The sequence below is a fragment of the Falco peregrinus genome, chromosome 1, assembly GCF_023634155.1.
Source record: "Falco peregrinus isolate bFalPer1 chromosome 1, bFalPer1.pri, whole genome shotgun sequence".
NCBI classification, from domain to species: Eukaryota; Metazoa; Chordata; class Aves; order Falconiformes; family Falconidae; genus Falco; species Falco peregrinus.
In genome coordinates, this window is record NC_073721.1 from 94784042 (window position 1) to 94804594 (window position 20553).

Here is a 20553-nt window from a genome sequence, read left to right on the forward strand (position 1 = left end):
CTCTGCTACCAATGATTTGTGCCCTTGAGTATCTTCGCAGTAAGGTCTTTGAGTTAGTTTCCATCAGATGCTTAATCTCTCTTCATATATTTGCTAAAAATCATAAATGATTCTCCAGTTACATAAACTTGCCATTTACAATGAGCAGACTTCTCCTGATCAGTGTTTCTTGACAAATATTAGCTGTGGAGTTGTTAGCTCTGTCTAAAGATTAATTTTCCTTTGGTTTTGAGGCTCCTTCCGTTCTCATGGCTGACTCATGACCTGTCTTACTAATGCTAGGTCTAAGTGGTGTAGCTAGGAGACAAATACAGCAACACTGTCATTGTTTTGTTGTATTTACTCATTTTGGAATATCTTAGGTAGCCAGATTTAGCAGCAGAAACTTCAGTTAAAATGTTGCTAGATATTGTAGAGACCCAGTATTAAATAACACTCTGCACACTTTTAGCTTTTCCTGTTTCTAAATAATATGAACTATGTATACACTTCAGCTTCTTCAGCTTTATTCCAAAATGCTTTTGCTTATGACAACTGTAAACATCTGTAGGTCCTAAATCACGTTTTGTAGTTCAAAGCACCCATGATGAGAAATTTTTACGGAAAACAAGCCAAGCGATAGCCTGCAGTGAGGAAGTGTAGTGGAGTACTACATACTGTAGCAGAACATGGGTGGGATTCCGGGAGGCTGGGCAAATATCCTTTGTGATAAAAAAACGAGATTAAACAGAAAACGTTATGAAAATGTAGTCTCTTAGTCAGTTACCAGTCTAGGTGCTGTGCTAGATGCTGTGGTAACACTCATGTTTCTCTTGACGGTGTTCTGATGTGTGTCCATGCTGTGTTGAAATAGCACGTGTTATTTTTTAACAGCTCAGGTGTTGTCCACTGCAGCTTTGAAAAGGTGAGAATCAATCTTAATGTGGACATTGTCTCAAGATGGCTGAGGTGCGTGGAGGCTTCTCTGTGGAAAACCTGTCACTTGAACAAGCTGAGAGTGAGAGGAACAGATGTGTTTGAGATCAGGGCAATGATCGAGGAGTTAATCTGATCAATACTTTCTTGTTTACAAATGAAGTATCAGTAAGTGCTGAGCTAGAGTGTTTCATCTAGGTGTCCACTTGTTAGGATTGAAATCCTTCTAAAACTGCAGTGTTTTCCTTGTCTTGGGAGAGGGCAGAAACACTCCCTTGAGCTTTGATGTATCAGAGAAGAGTGGAGTGTGCTTGAGCCCAAGAAGGGAAGGATACATCCGTCTGCAGGGCCGTTAGCCACCTAACTCGTGATTTTAAGACAGGATCTTAATTCATGTCTTTGGACTGAGATCATAGAATCATAGAGTCATTTGAGTTGGAAAAGACCTTTGAAATCATCAAGTCCAACTGTTAACCCAGGACTAGCAAGTTCATCACTAAACCATGTCCCTAGGCACTGCATCTACATGCTTTTTAAACACTTCCAGGGATGGTGATTCCTTTCCTAATCTACATGTTGATCCGTAGTGCCTCCTCCTCAGATTTTGAACTCTGAGTATGGCATACTGGGGACCCTGGGGTGTCTCATTAAATGCTTGCAATGCAGAGGTCTGCTTATTGATGAAGTTGTTTAAGATCACAGAATAGTCGGTGTAAAAGAGCATCATATTTTCCAAAGGCATTAGCAATGACCTAAGTACTCACCTAATAGCAGCTGTGGTGTTAAGAATGTCTTCAGCACAGTTTGAATTATCGTTGTTTTACCTCTCTTCTGTAGAGTCCATTCATGATTAATATGCTGTAGTTACATGGACGTTGTCCTGTGGTAGAGCAAACAGTTTCTAAGGCTATTTATAGTACAAGCTGCCAGAAAGGCAAGCATCCTGGTGTAAAAATTATAAACTATGTATTTGTTCTAGAAATTGTCTTACCTTCTGCTTTCTAGGTCAGATCAGGACCATAGGTATTTCACTGCACCTATATGAGAATGAAAATCTATTTAAGTCCATCCAGTTCTTAACTTGCCTCTTCTGATACAACATACTCATTTTTGAGCATTCAATTTTTTTGTTTGTTTCTATACATGTAATTCAGCTATGATATTTCAGGTTTGCTAGCATTCTAGTCCACATCTTCAGTAGTACCTCTTGCATTTTGCTGCTCTCCTGACTGATTCTGTATCATGCTAAGGATACCTTTCATTTCTCAAGGAAACCTGAATCTGACTAGAACTTTCCAAACTGGTTCCTAAGACTCTTTAAGTCAGTAATATTTTGCTGAATGCTGCTTTTTTCAGTAGTGATTTTGAAATAAGGACAAAGAGAAATTGAAATAAGGACAAAGAGAATTGAGAAGGTGGTGGGAGGACTCAAATGGTGAATGTTGCAGATTTGCAGGGGAGAAGGTGAATATAAATATTCATTTCCCCTTCAACATCAGAGAAACACAGGGTTGAACCCCTGCCTTGTGTAGACAGTGCTGATTGGGCTTTAGGTGTTGACTATGGACTCATGCTGAACTGCCAGACTCTCATATTCCTGATAAATCACATCAAGCGTGCTGAACTATCAGGCACATGAGAGTTGAGGATCATCATCATTTCACAGGACTGGGCTCAGGATCTGTCATCTTTTCAAGGAGAGATTTTGCCATGGTGGGTGATTCATAACAGTTTTGTTCTTTGTTTCCTGCCGTTTTGAGAGTGTTGTCACGGTGAAGGCAGGCAGCATTTTCAGAAATACTGTCATTAATGATGTTAGGGGATAGAATTTGATATGTTAAAATATGATACATATGTATTATTCTCATGCGTGTGGTAGTCTGTCAACAATAAATAATTCCTGGCAACCTTTTTTAACAAAAGCTTAGTCTGTAATACGCCTGCAAGTGGTGACTTCCAACATCCTGGTTTCAGTTCAGGGTTTGGCTTGGAATGTTTGTGGATAAAAAAAGAGTACCAGAAAAGAAGAAAAAAAAAATCTTAACGAGTTTTCCTAGGAAGGACACAAACAGTGTCTTCTGTGGTGTTTTTAAGAGCAGGTTTAAAAGGAAAATGAATAAAAATGTAAAAGAAAATGAACAAGGAAACTGGATACATGCACATGCTACCTCTCTCTTCTGCTTACAGCCCAGCTGTGCTAACAGGCCTTCTGTTCACTTTAGATTAGCAGAGAAAGATGCAGAAAGTGTGCAGCATTACCCATTTGAGCGGTAAAATAGTTAAATTCCATCAGTTTGCAAAAGTTCTCAGTTGTGCAATCCTGCCTTTTGGCATGAAATGTAAAGGCAGAATTTCAGTCATTTTAGCATCCTGTGGCAAATAGTTCCCTGCTCTTGTCATTTAAAAAACCCCAAACCACCAAAACCCAAACTATGATATGCTATTTCTTTGCTATGCACATATATCAAGTTTTTAAAACTACCTGGCTCCTGTCCTATCATTACTTCTTTTGACCAGGGAAAAGTTTTATGTTGACATTTAGAGCCTGCAGATGCCGTGACCAGATAGTTTTTAATGTGTGCACTTTTAAGTGTCTTTTGCCTGTTGTTTGCTTTATTTTAATACTGGCATGAATTAATGGATTTTCACTTTAAATAAATACATGTGTGTCAGTTTCTCTCATTCCTTGGACCTCTCTGAGGCTGGTGCCAGAATCTGGAGGTCCTCCCTCCTCTCTAATCTGCCCCATTAAAGCTGGGGGGAGAGTGCTAGTCTGCCTGGTGGGGTCAGAGCCCTCTCAGAGGGAAGCAGAGGAGCAGTGCTGATTCTGCAGTGCAGTTGGTTGATCCAGTGGCAAACATGGGCGCTGAGCTCTGTTTACAGTCTGAATGGCTCCCCTTTCAGAGCTGTCGGATTAAATACAGTGCCACGACGATGTTTCTCCCTTTATGTGACTAGAGGGCAAGAACCTTGGATCCCTCAGTATGCTCTAACTTCCTGTGAGGTTACGGAAAATACTGCTGCAATTAGACAGCTGTACCAGCCCCTGTGTTCCCTAATTAATTTCCTTTCTACTAGTTTCTCAGCTTTTCCCACCACTGCTGTACTTCAGGTTCTGTCCTTTCTAAGTTTTTTCAAGATCTACGTTAGTTGAAAGAACTTGCTTCAGGCTGAAATTTAGCTTGAACAGTCATTGAAGATAGCTAGAAATAGATTTTCTATCTACAGGAGAAATGTGTTCTAAGTACAGAATTATAAATCAGTAAACACAGATAATTTGGGGTTGCTGTGGAGTTTTGAGTTTGGGGGGTTATTCTGCTAAATGCCACTTGAGTGAGTAATTTGCAATGTGAATTGCTATATGGGTGTTTTCTTCAGTGAAAACGGTGGTTATTAGTCACTCATCTATTTAATATGCCAGTGGATCATTTGAAATAAGTTCTATAAATTATCAGACTAAAACAAGGGAAAAAATGTCTCCTAATAGTCCCTGGTTGTCCATGGCAATTGTACTTACATGCAATTTCAGGTGGTGTGATGGATCTCATTAGACTAAGTTAAGATTGTGTAGGCATGTATGTGTGTAAGTCACCTGTGAAAAGCGGGTCATTTGTTCAGTGTGACTGCAAGAAGCCAAGAGACCTTAGTTTTGGATAATTTCAGTGGGAGCTGAGGATAGCCAGCATCTCTTAAGGGGCCTGGGCAAAACAGAGTCCACATTCTGAAGGCCATTTGTTTGCATGGATACCAACAGGCTTTTCAAGCACAGACCCTTGCCAGCATCTCTTCTTTATTTTAATGAAGTATAAAGTTTTGAAAATATGTTAAAATTTGAAAGAAAGGCACTTTGAAAGAAACCTCTCTGGTTAATTTCCCAGAATTTTTCCTGTTGCATTTACATCCTTGTGTTCTCTTGTGGCACTTGTTTGAGCTACGGCTGACCCTTGTCATCAGTTTTCTGCTCCAGGGAGATAGGACAGGTCCTGAGTTTGCCAGATTTTTAATTAATGCTTGAGGTCCCTGAAGACTGTTTCCTAGGTCATTTAGTCCCTCTTCCCTTGTGAAGGAAGGACTGTTCTCTTTCAGTAGTTTAACCAATCATTTCTGTTCATTTGCATTTTGAGTGAGTGTTCCAAGCAGGAGGACTCATGGAGAAGAACTTTGTTCTAATGTTTAGCACTGTCAAAAGGCATTTCATGCATTCTTTGTCTTTTCTAGGTACTGGCAGTGGCTCCCTCTCCCATGCTCTCATCAGGACAGTGGCTCCCACAGGGCATCTGTACACAGTGGAGTTCCACCAACAAAGGGCTGAGAAGGCCAGGCAGGAGTTTCGAGAGCATGGGGTGGAGCATCTGGTTACCGTGACCAACCAGGATGTCTGCAAAAATGGGTTTGGTGTCTCAAATATTGCAGATGCGGTGTTCCTAGATATTCCGTCTCCATGGGAAGCCATAGGACACGCAAAGTCAGCATTAAAAGCTGAAGGTAACTGCACTTATCTTTTTCTGTTCAGGAAGTCCTGTGTATGCACACATCTCTGCCTTCGAGCCTCACGCCAGATCTGCTCCCTTCCATATGATCACTGTTCTCAAATGTCAAAGTCTCTAGGCATTTCTAAGGCTGAAAAAACTTCAAAAGAGGTCTTAAATTTACAGTGGAGATTTGAAAGGAGGACAACCTTTTCCTACAGGCCTGTGCTAGCTGCTACAATTAGCATGGGCAGTTCATAAAAACCCCTTTGAACCTTTGTCAAGTACATTTTGCTAGATCTGAGGTGTGTGGGAAGCAGTAAGTGCTGAAAGCAAATTTCTTTGGCAATTCAGGGAAAGGTGTTTGTATAAAAGGTGTTCAGATGCACTTCACATCAATCATTGATTGGACCTATTTAACAGAGCACCCCATCAGTAATGTTAAAGAAAATGTGGTTATACTTAAATGTGCTGGCCAATTTCTGCCTTAAATCTCTGCTGTTTGAGCTCATGAGAAGTTTGCCATGGGTTGCAGTGGGAATGGAACATAAAGGTTGTTCTAGCTTACGCCACTTATTCTTCAAGGGGTTGTGACAGCAAGTGAGAACTGCTGTTGAGGTATTGGATGGATTTTGTCAGTTTATTGTAAATCTTTTCCCTGACGAAAAATAAGCTTCAGTGAATAAATTGTTCTTTTATCCTGGAATAAGTTTTCCCCTAATTAATGTTATACTAGTGTAACTATAACTAGTGTGGATCTGAACTACCTTGTGCCAGATCACTTCTGTCTATAAAAGTCACTTTTCTAATCAAAAGAGCATGGAGTGCTGAACAGTGCCTGTGCCAGGATGTGAGTTTAGTAAAACTTGCTTATGTGCCAAGGACCAGTTCTTTTCTTAAAATATGTAATCACAGGCTTAACTTTAAGTGAATTGCTAGGTCTTGATATCACAGGATTTAAGCTGGTTCTTAAAGGTCGTTGAATGTGCATTACCTTGCTGAGTCAGGACTAGCCCAGCTGTTAGGCTACCTCAACTACTACTGAAAATTTTCTAGGCGGCTTTCCGATACTAACATTAACACACGCTTTCTTTAAAAAGAAAATAAATAGAGACTTGTTAGTGCTCTGTACCTGCAAGGGTTACAGCTCAATTTGTAGCTGCTTTCCAGTGTGTCCTGGGAAAAAAATAATTTTCACTGCACTGTACGATGCCCTTCCCATGCTCAAATTATCTAATCTAGTGAGCACAACACTCAGCTGACTTCCCAGCTTAGAAGGCGCTGCATTGCGCAGTCCAATTTGAATTATTTAAGTGGTGCATGTTTAGAATACTAAGCAGAGCTGCATGAACAGTTCCAAGTTTTAAATTGTCTCACTCCAGCAACTGAAATCCTGGAAAAGGTATTATGGTTCCAAACTGGCCACACCATCTGGCTGTACATTTTTGCACTGTGCTACAAGGTTACATCTTGGCAATATAAATAATACTTCAAAATCCCACGTTTTTGTGTTTGTGAAGTGGCATCATGCATTTTATGTACCAGTCAGAAGGTGAAGTTGCTGATCCTTGCTGCAGTTTTTGCTGCAAACAGCTACCAGTGTCTTAAGATCTGACAGTGGTTGAAAGCTCATCTTTTGTGTTTCATAGTATCTGACTTGAGCCGGGGGCATTTTTTGTATTTTGCTGTTTTGCATATAAACAAAAGCTGGTTTTCTTTTTCATATAAAATCTAATTGATTGCATTAGTAATGGGTACAAGCTTACACATTTCTCTTTTATTCCAAATCACATGGGTAGTTTTGTTATGGTTTTTTTTTACTGCTGTAAAATCTAAAATATGATAGAAGGATATCTGTAACTGCTTCCCTTTCCCTACCACAGGCAGATAACTTTATAGTGCTCCTTTGTTTTGTTTTCAGATAGTTAAAGCTCTTCCGCAGTAAGAACAGTCTGTGCACATACTGCAATTGTTGAGCACCGTTGCAAGGGTTAGTATAGTGATAGAGCATTACTAGAGAAAACGAGCCATTCCACTCTTTTCCCTCCACACCCTCCCTCTCACGTCTGGATGGGGTCACATTTGAACCATTCACACTTGGGTTTTATTGTGATGTGCCATGCAAATATTGCAGCTGTACTGCCAGATAGTGGTAATTTAGTCCCTAAAGTCTTAAGGCACTTTGAAATCAGAGCTAAGTGAATTCAATATATAGCATCATCTAGCCTCCTCTTTAAAAGCACAGAATTCGTTATAGATCATTCATCTGAAACAGTATGTAAGAGAGAGTTCTTAACCTTAACAAAACCTTATCAAATCAGTGTTTTCTCTCTTTCTTAAGCTCAAAGTCCTGAATAGTTGCAGCTCCTAGTAGGCCGAGTGTTAATGATCCTCTTTACAGAGTACATCTATCACTCATGTTATGCCTTGCAATATGCTGTAAATACACCACTTAACAGTAGCTTGGCCTCCCATTTAAAGCACTGCCAATCTCTGAAGAGCTAAAAGAATGAAATGGCACAGTAGGTTTGTGACTAGAAGGTTCCTGTTCTCTGGGGATGTGCTCGGCCAATGCTCAGCCTTGCATCTCAGCTGCATCCTTCTGCACTGATTTCACCAGTCACACTTTCAGAAGAAATGCTGCTCATAATATCTCTCAGGCACTGCTGCACTGCAGAACTTGCTTTCCTTTCCAGACCTGTACTGGTCTTTTGCAGCATCTGCTGATTAATGCTTTTCTATAGTCATAACTGCTGTTTGCAATATCTGACCTTGGTGTTTTTGCAAAGTTGCTGTTAGTCCCTTCAGGCTAAAGTTTCAAAAATTAAAAAAAGGAAAAAAACCTATGAGGTAACAAAAATATCCTCAATAGTCTACAGTTCTTAAATGCCCTGAAACTTTTGACTCACAGTCATTTCACAGCTGAATACTGTAGTACTTTGAATATAATTCTGCACCCACCTACTCTACTCTCATAAATATTGTCTTTTTTTTCAGGGCTGTGGAAGATGAGGCAGAAACCCATTTGTACAATAATTTTCATACAGATTTTAAGTTTTCAGGTAGGGAGATGGAAAAATACAGCCATGTATTAAGTTGGATTGGCCTCTTGCATTATAAATTGGTCCTTGGTGGTATTTAAATTAACAGTCTGAGTCACAAAATTATTAAAACCAGCCCTCTTTTATTTCCTTTCTTTCTTTTAAAGATTTTACTCTTGAACTCGGACTTGCCACTCTCTTGAGCTTCATAAAAACCCTAAATTATGAGTTTTTGAGATTGTGATCCTTGAGATATCACCTGAATCAGATAACATGGTGCTGTCAGGTCTCCCCACAAAACTCTGTAGGGGAAGTTCCCTCTGAAGATCTCCCTGTTTGGGCCTCTGCATTTCCTGCCTTCACAGAAGCCCTTCAGCAGTACTCTGCTCTCTGTAGTAGTAGTTGGTTTTCATTTTCAAAGTCTTATACTTGTTTCGTTTGTACATAGTGGACTTAAAATGAGTCTTGTTTTGCTTCCCACCCCTACCCCCTTAGCGTAGTCATTGATTGTTGTCCTAACCTGTCAGATTTGGTTATTACAGATGCTGTGTAAAAGAGTAAATAATATCTCATCCTCCTAGTAGCCTGTGGTGCAGGTAAGGCATTGCCTGGTTTAGCTATGTTGAGTTTTCATTTGGGCTCCTCCCCTGAGCTTTAAGGGAATACCACATCCATGTAGAAAGTCTCACTGGCTATTTTTCCTGAGCCCCAGAGGTTATTCATGGTCCCATTTCTAAACCACCCAGGTGTGGCTTTGAGGAGCAGCTGAAATCCCTGGCCACAAGTCTCACGCCTGTGGTATCTGGGTAGACAGCACCCCAGGCTGAATCACACTGAGAAGAGGGCAGTGACTTCAAGGCTGATGTTGTTTGGGCTCAGGCTACCTCAAGAACGCTCAGGGAATGTGTTAGGGCAGGAAGTGGAGCCTGACAGTCTAGTGTGCTGCCATCCTCCACCCATGCAAGTGGTACTCAAAAGTTGGTATCAACGCTTCTCATGTCCCCAGGAGATTGTTTTGGAATAAATGGATGAAGCAATAAGTGCTTGCTAAAATGTCGGCACCAGCCTTTGCTTGCTAGTGTGTACCTGCTTTGATTTGAAGGAGAATTAACTCAAGGTGAGGTTGAAGATCCAGAAACTAATTTTAAGTTGAAGCATATCCTCTCGACATTGAGGAGCCATCTGGTCTAGTGCAAAGCTGCCCTACTAGGATGTAGGACTGGGTGCTAACCCACAAAGCAGCTTCATCTGGTTCCCAAGCACTGGCTGCTTGCTGAGCCAGCCCCAGTTGTTGTAACTCATTGGAGGGCATTAACGTAGCTCCAGTCTGTCAGGCGTTGGTAGGTCAGGTGCACATGATGGGCCTGGCCTGAAGTAAAAGTGATTTTCTCATGTCTCAAGAGTCAAGCAGAAGGATTCCTGCATCATAATCCACGCTGTGGAATGCTGGCGAAAGCTATTGGCCTTTACACAGCTTGTAGGAAGTAGTTTGGGATGAAGGGAACCTTAAAGGAAGTCATTAGATATACTTCCCCAATTTGGAGCTAACCAATTTTTTAATTTCCTTGTTGCATGCTTTTGCCAGCCCGTAATAGTGAGCAGGAATAAATTCCTTTTGCAGGATGCTCCTACAAATGTAGAGGTTAAGGTCACATTTGCAGAAAATCACATCGAGCTCCTATTAATGAGTTGGCAAGTCTTTTGGAGAAAATTTTCATTTCTGAATCAAGAAACATCCTTTCATTTCTTCCAACAGCCAAATCCTCTAATTTCACTTGTCAGGGAAGCTACATCAAATCGCCCACGAGCACGCTCACTTAAAGGACGTTCTGTCCCCTTTTACAGAGGCAATATTTTTAGTGTCCTACTAGCACAGAGTAAATGCCACAGTGATGCTGCTCAGTGACTCTCCTGCCTCACCCCTACATAATGATGCCTGTGTGATTTTTTTTCTTCCATGAGATCTTTGTAATATAATCTTGCAATTACGACACTGCACTGAAGTCCCAAAGACCAGAGCAGTCTTTTTTACCAGGGATAAAAATGCTGTGTTGTATTCTTTACATCAAAGAGTAATTTCTAAAATTACAGGCCTTTTTCCCTGGAACTTAATGGTGCTGCACTACATATGTTCTTTTTGCATCTTCTGAATAATACTGAGATGATGAAAAAACTTGCCAGAGCACTTGTGACATATACTATAACCTACAGAAGTGAGAGCACATAACTTGGACGTGTTTTCTATATTGGAAGCGTGCACTGAAGTTCTTGTCAATCGGGTAGCACTGCCACATCTTCCATACTTGAAACCTGATGCAGTTGTTAGCTAAATAGAACTGGTAGAGGTGTTAGTCCTTGCTCAGACAAACCAGAAACAAAATTATTTGTTGGAGTTGCACAGGAACCTCCTGCGAACTGCTCTTGAAGGAGTAGCAAGTTTCAAGGCACTGACCTCTTGTAAAGATGCAAGGGTGTGTCCCTTGATTACAAATTAGATACTGTCTGGTAAAATGTACAGTGCTATGTGGATGCAAATCTTCTTTATTTCCCCTTCCCTTAAGCTCTCTTCTCTAATCATTCCAGTCTGAATTGTACTTAAGTTTTCATATCCTCTCGACCCTATTGCTGGTTACAATGACTGCCAGGACGGTGTGGGCTTGTTCCAGCCTACGGGTTTGGGAGATTTAACCTCTCCGTTAAATGTTTCAAACTAACTCACTCCCTGTAAAACTGAAGATAGAAAAAAATTTCAAGTCTTTCATACAGTCTCATTATTCTCTTCTCCTCAACTGAAGCACTTGTCAGATGCATTATACATGAATAAACACATTTTTAGACAGCTCTTCAGATCAAAAAGCTCACACAGCTTCCTAATGTGAACAGGATTAATCTCAGTTAATTACTATATCAATTTATGATGACACACAGATCTCATTAACCAAATTTAGGAACGGTAGTTTTCCTAAAAGGAGGGCTCTGCAAGATAACAAACTCAGTTTGTACTAAAAAGCTTCCGTTTGGTTATTTTCACTGCTCTCTAGTCTAGTCCTCCCCTTTGTGATCCACAGACAGAGCAGTGTGCCCCTGTGAGTGGAGAGGGAGGGAGTACATGTCTTTTCTTCATTCACTAAGGAATCCTTGGCATGGCCAAGACAAAGCAATGCATATTCAAGTCCTCTAAGCCCTAAATGCCTCTTGATGTGTAAAGGACAAGAGGGCTCTTAGAGAATCTGAGAATTGTGAATGCTGAAATCTAGATTTATATCTGTTTGGTGACTGTGACAGAAGGGGTGTTGCCTAGCTGGTAATCTGACAGGGGTACAGAGGGCAGCCCACAGTGCAGAGAATTCAGAAGCATCTGGTCTGTTGAAGATGATGGCATCTCTGCTCCTAGAACAGATGAGCATGTCCTTTTTAGTGCTGATTTTCTACTGCTCAGTCCGCTTTTTTTTGCTGGTCTAAACACACCATGGCAATTGAAGTTTCCTAAATCTTTCTATTTTAGACAGCCTCTCACAGTCTGGAACAGCAATTTTTTTTGCCTTCCAACCTTCTGCTAATTGTAGCTTTCCAATCTTCTCTTAATATCTGCTTAATCAAACGAGTCCACAGCCTGCAAGTCAGATCTGGCCTGCCTGATGGCGTGTACAGGACAAAGCAGAGGAGACACCTCTCCCACTTGTTAATATCCATAAAGACAGATGCTCGGTGGTTCTGCTTCTAAGCTATCTGTAGGTATATTTATGTGGGAGGGATGTATAATAATAATAACCAGAACAGTAGGTATGAAAGGGAAAAAATAAAATTGGCAGGACTACTAAACCCTACTGGCTGCTCTTAGTTATATGAAATACCAGCTGTTACGCTGTTTTCTCACTCTTCATACCAGAGAAGTCTTCCAGCAGTGCATTAAATAAAGTAACATTTTTTTGCGCTTCCCTTCTGGATATTAGCTATTGCAAGCAAGAGCTTTCTTCTCTACCAAGTGGCTTGAAAGCCTATTTTCTGTAACCCTGCTTCCCAAGCAGTCTGCTTTGCAAGGAGGCGATCTGATAAATCATAACCAAGCTTGGAGTCGACATGCTGTGCTCAGCTGACCATCCCGAGGCAAAATGAAGGGTGCTCTGCCTTTAACTGAAGGCTTGACAAGAGCTGTGGGTGGCTCTGCAGCTTGTATGGCAACAGCTGTGTGCAGGCTTCTTAGTTTTTACTGTAAATCTGCAGCATGTGAATTCAAAAGCCTAAGCATATCTTGAAACCCTCATACTCAGAATAAATAAGAACAGTCTTACTGTAAATGTAAATATATTTCCCTTTTTTATTGCAATATAAAACACCAAAACCAAAAAGCCTGAATGAAATAGTAAGTCTCTGGTCTCTCTGGAAATTCTTGCTTTGCAGACAAAGAGTTATTGTGAACTGACATTTAGCTAAGTTAGACATTTGTTCAGTTCCCTACACAATAAGAATATAACGTTTTTCTTTGTAACATATGTGCATCATCGTAGCTTTCTAATTATGTAACAGAAATTTCTTGCTGAACTTTTCTCTTTTATATCTACAGACGTGGTAGAAATGTATATTGCTTTGGCCAGAAAAGATTAACTGCCTGATCCAGAATCATTTTGGTAGCTCTGGCTATCCTGATGAACATATAAATCTAATTTCACGGGAGCTAGCGGACTAGGTGTGCAATTAAATCAGCATCAACGGGTTAATAATGACACATACCAGCATTAATTTTGCAGATGATTATTAGATTAGTTTTTTAATTGTCACTCCGGGGAATTAGTTGTCCAGGGTACTTCGTTCTGAAGATGCATGATAAGAACCCCTGGCTGTGGAGACTTTATTTCAGGACTAAAATTAAATCCTACTTAGTGTATGCTGTAATGGTCTTGGAAAGTGTTCTTCCCCAGTCGGTACCCGGCACATCATGGCTGCACAGTAACTAGAGTGCTTCAGTGATGCTTTCAGACCTGATGCTTTCTTTTTATAGAGATGTGACTTTAGAAACGAAAAAGGAAAAAAAAGGGGAGTTTGAGATAAAGCAGGCTTCATGTAGTCCCAGTATAGCCTCTATTTTTAGCAGGATGCTTTGCTCTCACTTGCACGGGTTCTTTAACTACTTAGACAACTGGTGTTGGAAGGCTTGACTGGATGAGCCTGGGGGAGGGCTGGGAAGGAATGCAAATCAGGTCAGCAAGCATTTTCATCTAATTGTAGTAAGTAAAACAATAGCTGAAGCTGCATTGCCCAGTGTTCCTTCCCCCAGCACAAAAGCTTTTCAGGAACGGCAGTTGCCTTGTGGGACACTCTGTCCTGGGTGAAAGCACATGCCCTGGCTTTATGGCAGACAGTGTCCTTATAATTCTTTGATCTGATTTGGCTGTGGCTTTTCAGAGTAAATCTGAATCGTTCTATTCTCAGCTGTTAAGGTGACATTGTAGGACTCAGAAAGTTGTAGGGGGCCTATTAATACTCTGTATTTAGAATTAAAAATCTGAACTGCACAGACAAGGAGACAAGTGTTAGTTTATCACTTAAAAGTCCTGTCCTAGAATAGTTTTGAAGCATTGGCTGTAAACCCGCCCCATGTGATATCCAGTAAACTTTAATGCTCAGGAGACATGCCAGTCAGCTTAACTAAAAGGGTAGAAGCCTTAACAGCACTCCATCTATGGCCTGGAGAGATTACTTTATTCTGTACACGCATACCATCATTCCCAAGTAAACACAGCCGCTTTTGTCAGAGGGTGTGTGCGTGCGCGCTTATATTCTAATGAAGGCAACTCTGTACAGTGTGTGGAGAATGACTTCTGGCTTTGTGTAGGTGCCAACTTCAGTTTGGTGTCTCAGTCCAGAATAGTAGATAGTGATTCCAAAAGAGTCACTGCTCTAAAGGGATCAACTTTAATGGTTTTTTTTTCATGAAAAAGTGTGGTGGGCAATGCTGGATTTGGAAAATCAATGAATTTGCTGATGCAGTTTTTAAAGGGTCTGAAGCATCTTGTAGGGTTGTCCATGTGTGATTTTGTGCTGACACTTTAAACCTGCATAGTTGCCTCATGGAGATTTTCTTGAAGAATGGTTTCACTTTGTATGATAGAAATTCTATGGGCATCTGGGATAATTTGATTGAAAGTGCTTTGTTTTGTTTTTTTGCCCTCTTTTCCACTGCTTCTCTTGTTTTGCAGGCGGCCGCATTTGCTCTTTCTCCCCCTGCATCGAACAAGTCCAAAGAACCTGCCTAGCGATGGAAGAATGTGGTTTTACAGAGATTAACACCTTGGAAATTCTGCTCCGAGTGTACAATGTAAGGACAATTAGCTTGCAAATCCCTGACCTTGGAAAAGCAGCTGAGGATAATTCTAGCACTGACTTTGACAGCAGCAACACATCAAACCAAGGTAGCCTGTGCACTAATCTGCAGCCAGGAACTGTGCAGTTCAAAAGTGGCGTACCACTCAGGGAGATGGTTGGTCACACTGGGTACCTGACCTTTGCCACCAAGAGCCTGTTTTAGTACACATTGAGTTGGTGTTTGGAGTGTTCTGTGGGTTTGTGTGTGTATTCTGTTTTCATGGCTCTTTTTTGTAGGGCATCCAAATTTTTACTTGTCAGGGAATTCCATATATAGTCAGATTTGGTTGGAATATGCTTTGTTTAAATAGCACGCAAGCATTAACCAGAGCAGCATCAAGGGAATGTTGAAGCTTTGGAATGGTGCTTCACTTGCTGTCAGAAAGAAGATAAATGAATAGTGAATGACCATTCATTGGAATGTGCAGAATAAAGATCTCTCCCAATAAGAAAGCAAAACAAACAGCACACAAATTGCAAATAAGTTGGGTTTTTTTCCTCCTCTTTTCTGAATTACTTTCCGAGGTCTCTGTTTTTATTTTTTCCTAGCACCACTAGACACTTTTTTTTCCTACTTTTCTAGTGACTGTGTTGCTCTTAGGAATGTGAAAGTGCCTAATTGCTTCATTTTCGATCCGAAAGTTGCAAGGTTATAGGGTTGCCAGCATGACTGATCACAGAATTAGTGTTTCCTTGGAATAGTGTTCAGCTACCCAGAGGTTTATTGCCAGCCCTCAGGAACGCAACCTCTTACTCCATTCCAGGCTGGCATCTGCAAATCATTTTGATTACACAGAGGTCAAAAAAGTGTGCTAATTGTTGAATTTGGTTTCAATTGGTGTATTGTGCTCATCAATTTATAGTAGAAATTTGGACCTGAATTCATGCTGTAGTCTTCTAGTAGATCATCCACTTTCATAGTTGATGAATCCACTGTGAAAATTCACTGAACAGCTGGTTAATATTATCTGAACACCTCTTTGTAAGTGGTGTGGCTGAGGTCCCATTTGTTTGGTGTTTTATGTGTGATGGTCTATTATTTGCCTGCAGCTGAATGACAGAAAGATTGCTTTTGGCAGGATTTCTGTCTCCAAATTACATCAATAATGCAAACTTAATAAAATCTTCAACCAGCCTTCCTAATGAAGTTTTCAGCATATTTACTCTTTGGTCTTCTATACAGAGCTGATAGGCGTGATGAACTATTTGAATGCTGGATTAAATTTTGTATTTATAGATTGAAATACTTACGCAAATTCATGCAGTTCCTTTTTTTTTTCTGTTTTTAAATAGTAAATTCACAGATATTTTCATTCCAGCCACTAGTACTGTCTCTTGAAGCGTTTAGCTGTGCCTTGTATTTGGTACCTGGATATATTGATTGCCATGTAAGAAAAACAGCCATTCATAAACTGCTGTCTGAACATTTGAACCTGATATCCCTCCCCCATTCTTGACAAAAATAAACAAAGCTAAGCTTTTAACGTGTTATAGCAGAACGCTAATCCGTAACGGTTTAAAGAAAGCTCAACCGATCACGGCAGCAAAGATAAACTGTTGAGCAGATTAAAGGCAGAAAGCAGTTCTGTTGAACTAAATCAGTTATGTAAGTTGGCCTACAACTGTAGGATTTCTCCAGAAATTATGCGAAAGTTCTTTCTGCTGCTGCTGCTGTCCTCCAGAAAGGCGTGCAGTAAACTGCTAACACAGTGGATATGGTTTGGTAGCTGTGTTGTAATGACATGCTTGCATGTGTATTCATACGCATGTTTGTGTGTGCATAAAGCACCCCTGTAGAAGTACAGCTGAGGTGCTACCATAAGCCAAAAGAAAGGATGGGGAAACACAATGTTAATGCTACAAGGTTGCTCTTGACTTCCTTCAAGGTGATTCTCGTTCACCAACAAGTAGGATCCCCAAGCTTCCCCAGGGTAATTCCAACCCTAGACTTGAATGTTTTTTCCTGACAGACCTTATTTTAAAATAGTGTAACATTTAAACAGGATTAAAGAGGAACAAAGTCACATTTCTGTCCTACAAATAGACGTGGAATGGAAATACCGATGTGTCTTCATGGAGTTTGAAACAAGGCTGATGCCTTTTTGCCTACAAAGCCCAATTCAAAACCCTTTGAAATAAACCATTGACTTTGCATGGTCCCATATTGATTTGATCCCTGCTGAGGAAGGGCAAGCATTGCATAAGAGGAGAAGGATTTCATTTCTGTCTTTGCAATATTAAAAAGGCTTCTGTGTTTTTGTTGCCAATCACAGCCACGGCCAGCAGCACCACACCGCTTCCTGCTGTTGCTTTGTTGTCAGGGTCACAGGGAGGATCCCACACCGTCCAGCATGGACAGTACTGTGCTGCCAAACCCCCCCCAGTTTAATTTTGCTTACAGTCACCAGATTACGTTCTGGCTGTATTCCCTGACAAAAGTAGTAAATCAGAAACATGGGTCTTTACCACCACACTGGGGGAATCTGCCTGGGCCATGCTTTCAGAGTCTCATTTCTCTCTTTAATACGTTTTAGTCTTCAGTCTGGAATGAAACATCTCTTCTTCCTGCCTTGACACAGTCCAGTTACACATTGGTAGGCTGCACCTTTTATTGCCGCTGTGCACTTGGATCCCTCAGTTGTTGTGGACAAGCACCAGCACACTGTTTACCTGTGCTTTAATTAAAGCATTACAGATCTGTATCTCACTGTGGTTGTTTCCTGCTTACCTGTTAGCACAACACTGTTTTCCTCTGAAGAAGATGTGATCATAAATCTTGCCTGAGAGCCTTAAAGGGATAAAGTAGCAAAAATGCTGGGAACTCACTCTTCAGCTTAATTTCCTGCTCTATCTTCTCCTTAGGTACTTTGGGATACGTGATGGTGAGGGGATGGTTCTTCCTGAGAAGCGTTCCAGAGAAGAGGGTTCTGGTTCATGCTCACTCCCTCGAGAGTACATCTGTGCTCCATTAGTCCTGGTGAACTGGATGATTGCGGAAGTCATGGTGACCTAGAAAGGAGGGGGATCCAGAGATGCAGCGAGCCTAGATCTACTTGTAAATAATAGTGCTTGTCCCAGCAGCAAAGTCTGCATCATTTATGTGGATGAGTGCATTGGGCGGCCCACATGTTCATGCCTTACCGGGTTCCTTCTGGACAGAGGCCGGAGAAAACTGTGCCCTCCTGGGCTGCAGTTTAATGGTGTTCAGTGCTCCCAGCTCACCTCTGATGCCGGTGGGAGCAGTGCAGGCTCAGAATAGGAAAGTTGGGAAAAGTCTGGGCTCTCGGAGGCTGTTGCCAGGCTCCGTCTCAGCTTCTGCTTGCACAAATATGACAGAGGTACAATAAGAGCAAAGTGGGAGAGTCAGCATTGCATAACCATGATGTTACACCAAAGGTACGTGCAGCTGTGGCTGGTCAAAGGAAGGAAGGGGGTTACTCTAGTACCAAAAAGTTCTGTCTGTGTCACCATGAGGGAAAGCGTTTACATGCTGCTGGCCTCTTGAGTGCTCGTGAGGAACTATGTTGTTCAGATGCCAAAAGAGGGGAGCCAGATTGTGTTATTTCCTTTCTCCCTACGTGACAGCTTCTGAACTGGAATGAATCTGCATCGGTATCAACGCAGGGAACAAATAAACCTTGAAAAAAATAGTCAAAAGCAATCCTCCTCACTGGTATCCAGCCTTCTACCTGCATATCTCACCCAGGAGTGCTGTGTCCTTTCGTGGGCTGTTCAGGACACACTGTTCTCTTCTGCCACAGGGCAACAGCTTTGAACTCTGAGGTTAGCTGGCTGATATGCTGATAGAAATAAATGCAAAAGCCAGCTGGGAACATTGGCCTGTGGGGCATCTCACTATACCGGCATGTTTCCACCTGGCTGCTAAGGTAGATTGCCTGCAACAGGGTTTCCCTTACCATGGAGTGGTCCCTTCCCATCCATCATCTTCCTCCTTCTGCCCTCAAATCCAAAGCTAACAGCTGTGCTGCTAGCAGGCACCAGCTCTTCCTGGCCCTCCAAGGCAACTCAGATTGCACAGTCGGGTTTTTGGCAGAGGCGAGCATTTTCCTCTTCTCTTTTCTGGACCACAAGGCAGGAGTAAAGGCTATTTTTTGCCACCCATTCAGGACACGCAGCCACAGAGGCCCTGCAGGTACGGCTGCTGCAAGGTGCTGTGGTGAGAAGCTGCCTGACTGCCCTTGACCCTGGGCACCCTGCGAGAGCCTTGTGCTGCCGCGGCAGCAGCACAGCATCATTCAAGCTGCTGAAGACCTCAACCTGAAGCTATTTTGGTGGGGTCAGGGTGGGTTGATGCTGAGTATCTTATTTCTTTGTAGTTCTTAAGAGGATGATTTTCATGAATGGTTCCAGTGGAGCTGTGGAGGAACTCTCCCCAGGGGTCTGGATAGCTGCAGGAAATGTCGAGACCAGGACTGAGTGAATTCAGAGCTGCTGCTCCCAGAGGTGCTGGCTGAGCAGACAAAGCTATGTAAGTAGAGGAAGAAGCTTTTTCCATCTTTTTTTGACAGTGCTGATACTGATTCAGCACGAAGCCTGTGTGCATGACTAGGTCTAGTCAGCTGGGAGAAACTGCTGCTTTAGCAACCTCCCTTTGTATTAGGCACCATGCAGGAAGGGAAAGCCTGCAGTGGGATTTTCCTCTCTCATGTTCTTCTGGGGGGCTGTAGTCCCCCCTCCTTTCTTGAGTCAAAAGTACATTAGCAGTAGTTACCCCTAACACAGGTGTCTGCGACTTGGCGTGGCTGGTCCCTGGGCACGTGGAGTGATAGTTTGTGATGCCAAAATATTCTGAGCCGGAACTTATTTTATTCCACTTGAGGGGGGTGAGAGAGATGATGAGATTGTAGGCTTTGTGGTACTTTTTACCTTGGTCCCCCATGCCCTTAGAAATTGTCCATAAAGCTGTATTTCAGAATAATTTAAAAAAATCAAAACCCACCTATTTGTAGGAATCAGCTGGATTTGAGAACCTAACTGCTTGGAGGAAGAAGTGGAAGAAGCAGCAGCAAGGGTAGAGAATGATTTCTGGGAGAAGGCTCCTCTTTTTCTGGCCTTTTGCAATGAAGAGGCAATTCCCCAGAAGGTTCCAGCTGCTCCCCTTGAAAGCCGTGGATCAGAAATGCCCCTTAGTGAGGATGCTGGTTCAGTCAGGCTGTTTTAACAGGGCATGTATGCTGGGATCTACAGCTGATGGAGTGGAAAGGAGGGAAAAAGAGGAAAAAGTTATTTTAGAGTGCAGTCAGCTCAACCTGTTGGTTATTTCATGCTGTTATTACAAGAGTCGCGGTATGGTCTAAATTACCCTAACAAAATATACAATGTACTTACATATGATACAGAAAAGAATTACCCACTTCAATACATTGTTGGGCAAAAGCATGGAACAACAGATTTGATTGCCTGTGTTGAGAAATCAGGTTTAAATAAGAAACCAGCTGCAGTTTCTGCATGTTCTCTTGCTGTGTTTTTGTGTCCTCTTCAGACAAGGTGGAAACATTTAAGAAAACACATAATACTTGAGTGGAATATATACCCCACAAGTACACAGATGAGATTGACTTCCAGTTTTTACCACCCAGTGCTCCCAGGAGGATCCTTCATTGACAACATTTCCTCATCGATCTTAGCAGCACTTTAAAGAGAAAGGAAATTGCCCTTTTCCAGCAGGGGAAGCAGGTAGATATTCACATGGTTACAGCGATTACCAGCCTGTGAACACAGGCCAGACCAAGGACAGCAGTGCT

At 41.8% G+C, this 20553-nt stretch overlaps 1 protein-coding gene across 4 annotated transcripts in view; it reads left to right on the plus strand.

The window, feature by feature from the left end:
* The window catches only part of TRMT61A (tRNA methyltransferase 61A), a 28108-nt gene extending 7852 nt beyond the window's left edge, over positions 1–20256 (plus strand). For 2 of the 4 annotated variants that reach the window (XM_055796785.1, XM_005242982.4), the window contains exons 3-4: positions 5134–5400; positions 14623–17490. In XM_055796785.1, coding sequence (XP_055652760.1) covers positions 5134–5400; positions 14623–14951 — 596 coding nt within the window. In that variant the 3' untranslated portion in view covers positions 14952–17490. Of the gene's footprint in view, positions 1–5133; positions 5401–8381; positions 8447–14622; positions 17491–17650 lie in introns of those variants that run through there. The other 2 variants (XM_055796803.1, XM_055796812.1) reach the window with 2 other exon arrangements.
* Positions 20257–20553: the final 297 nt, after the last annotated feature.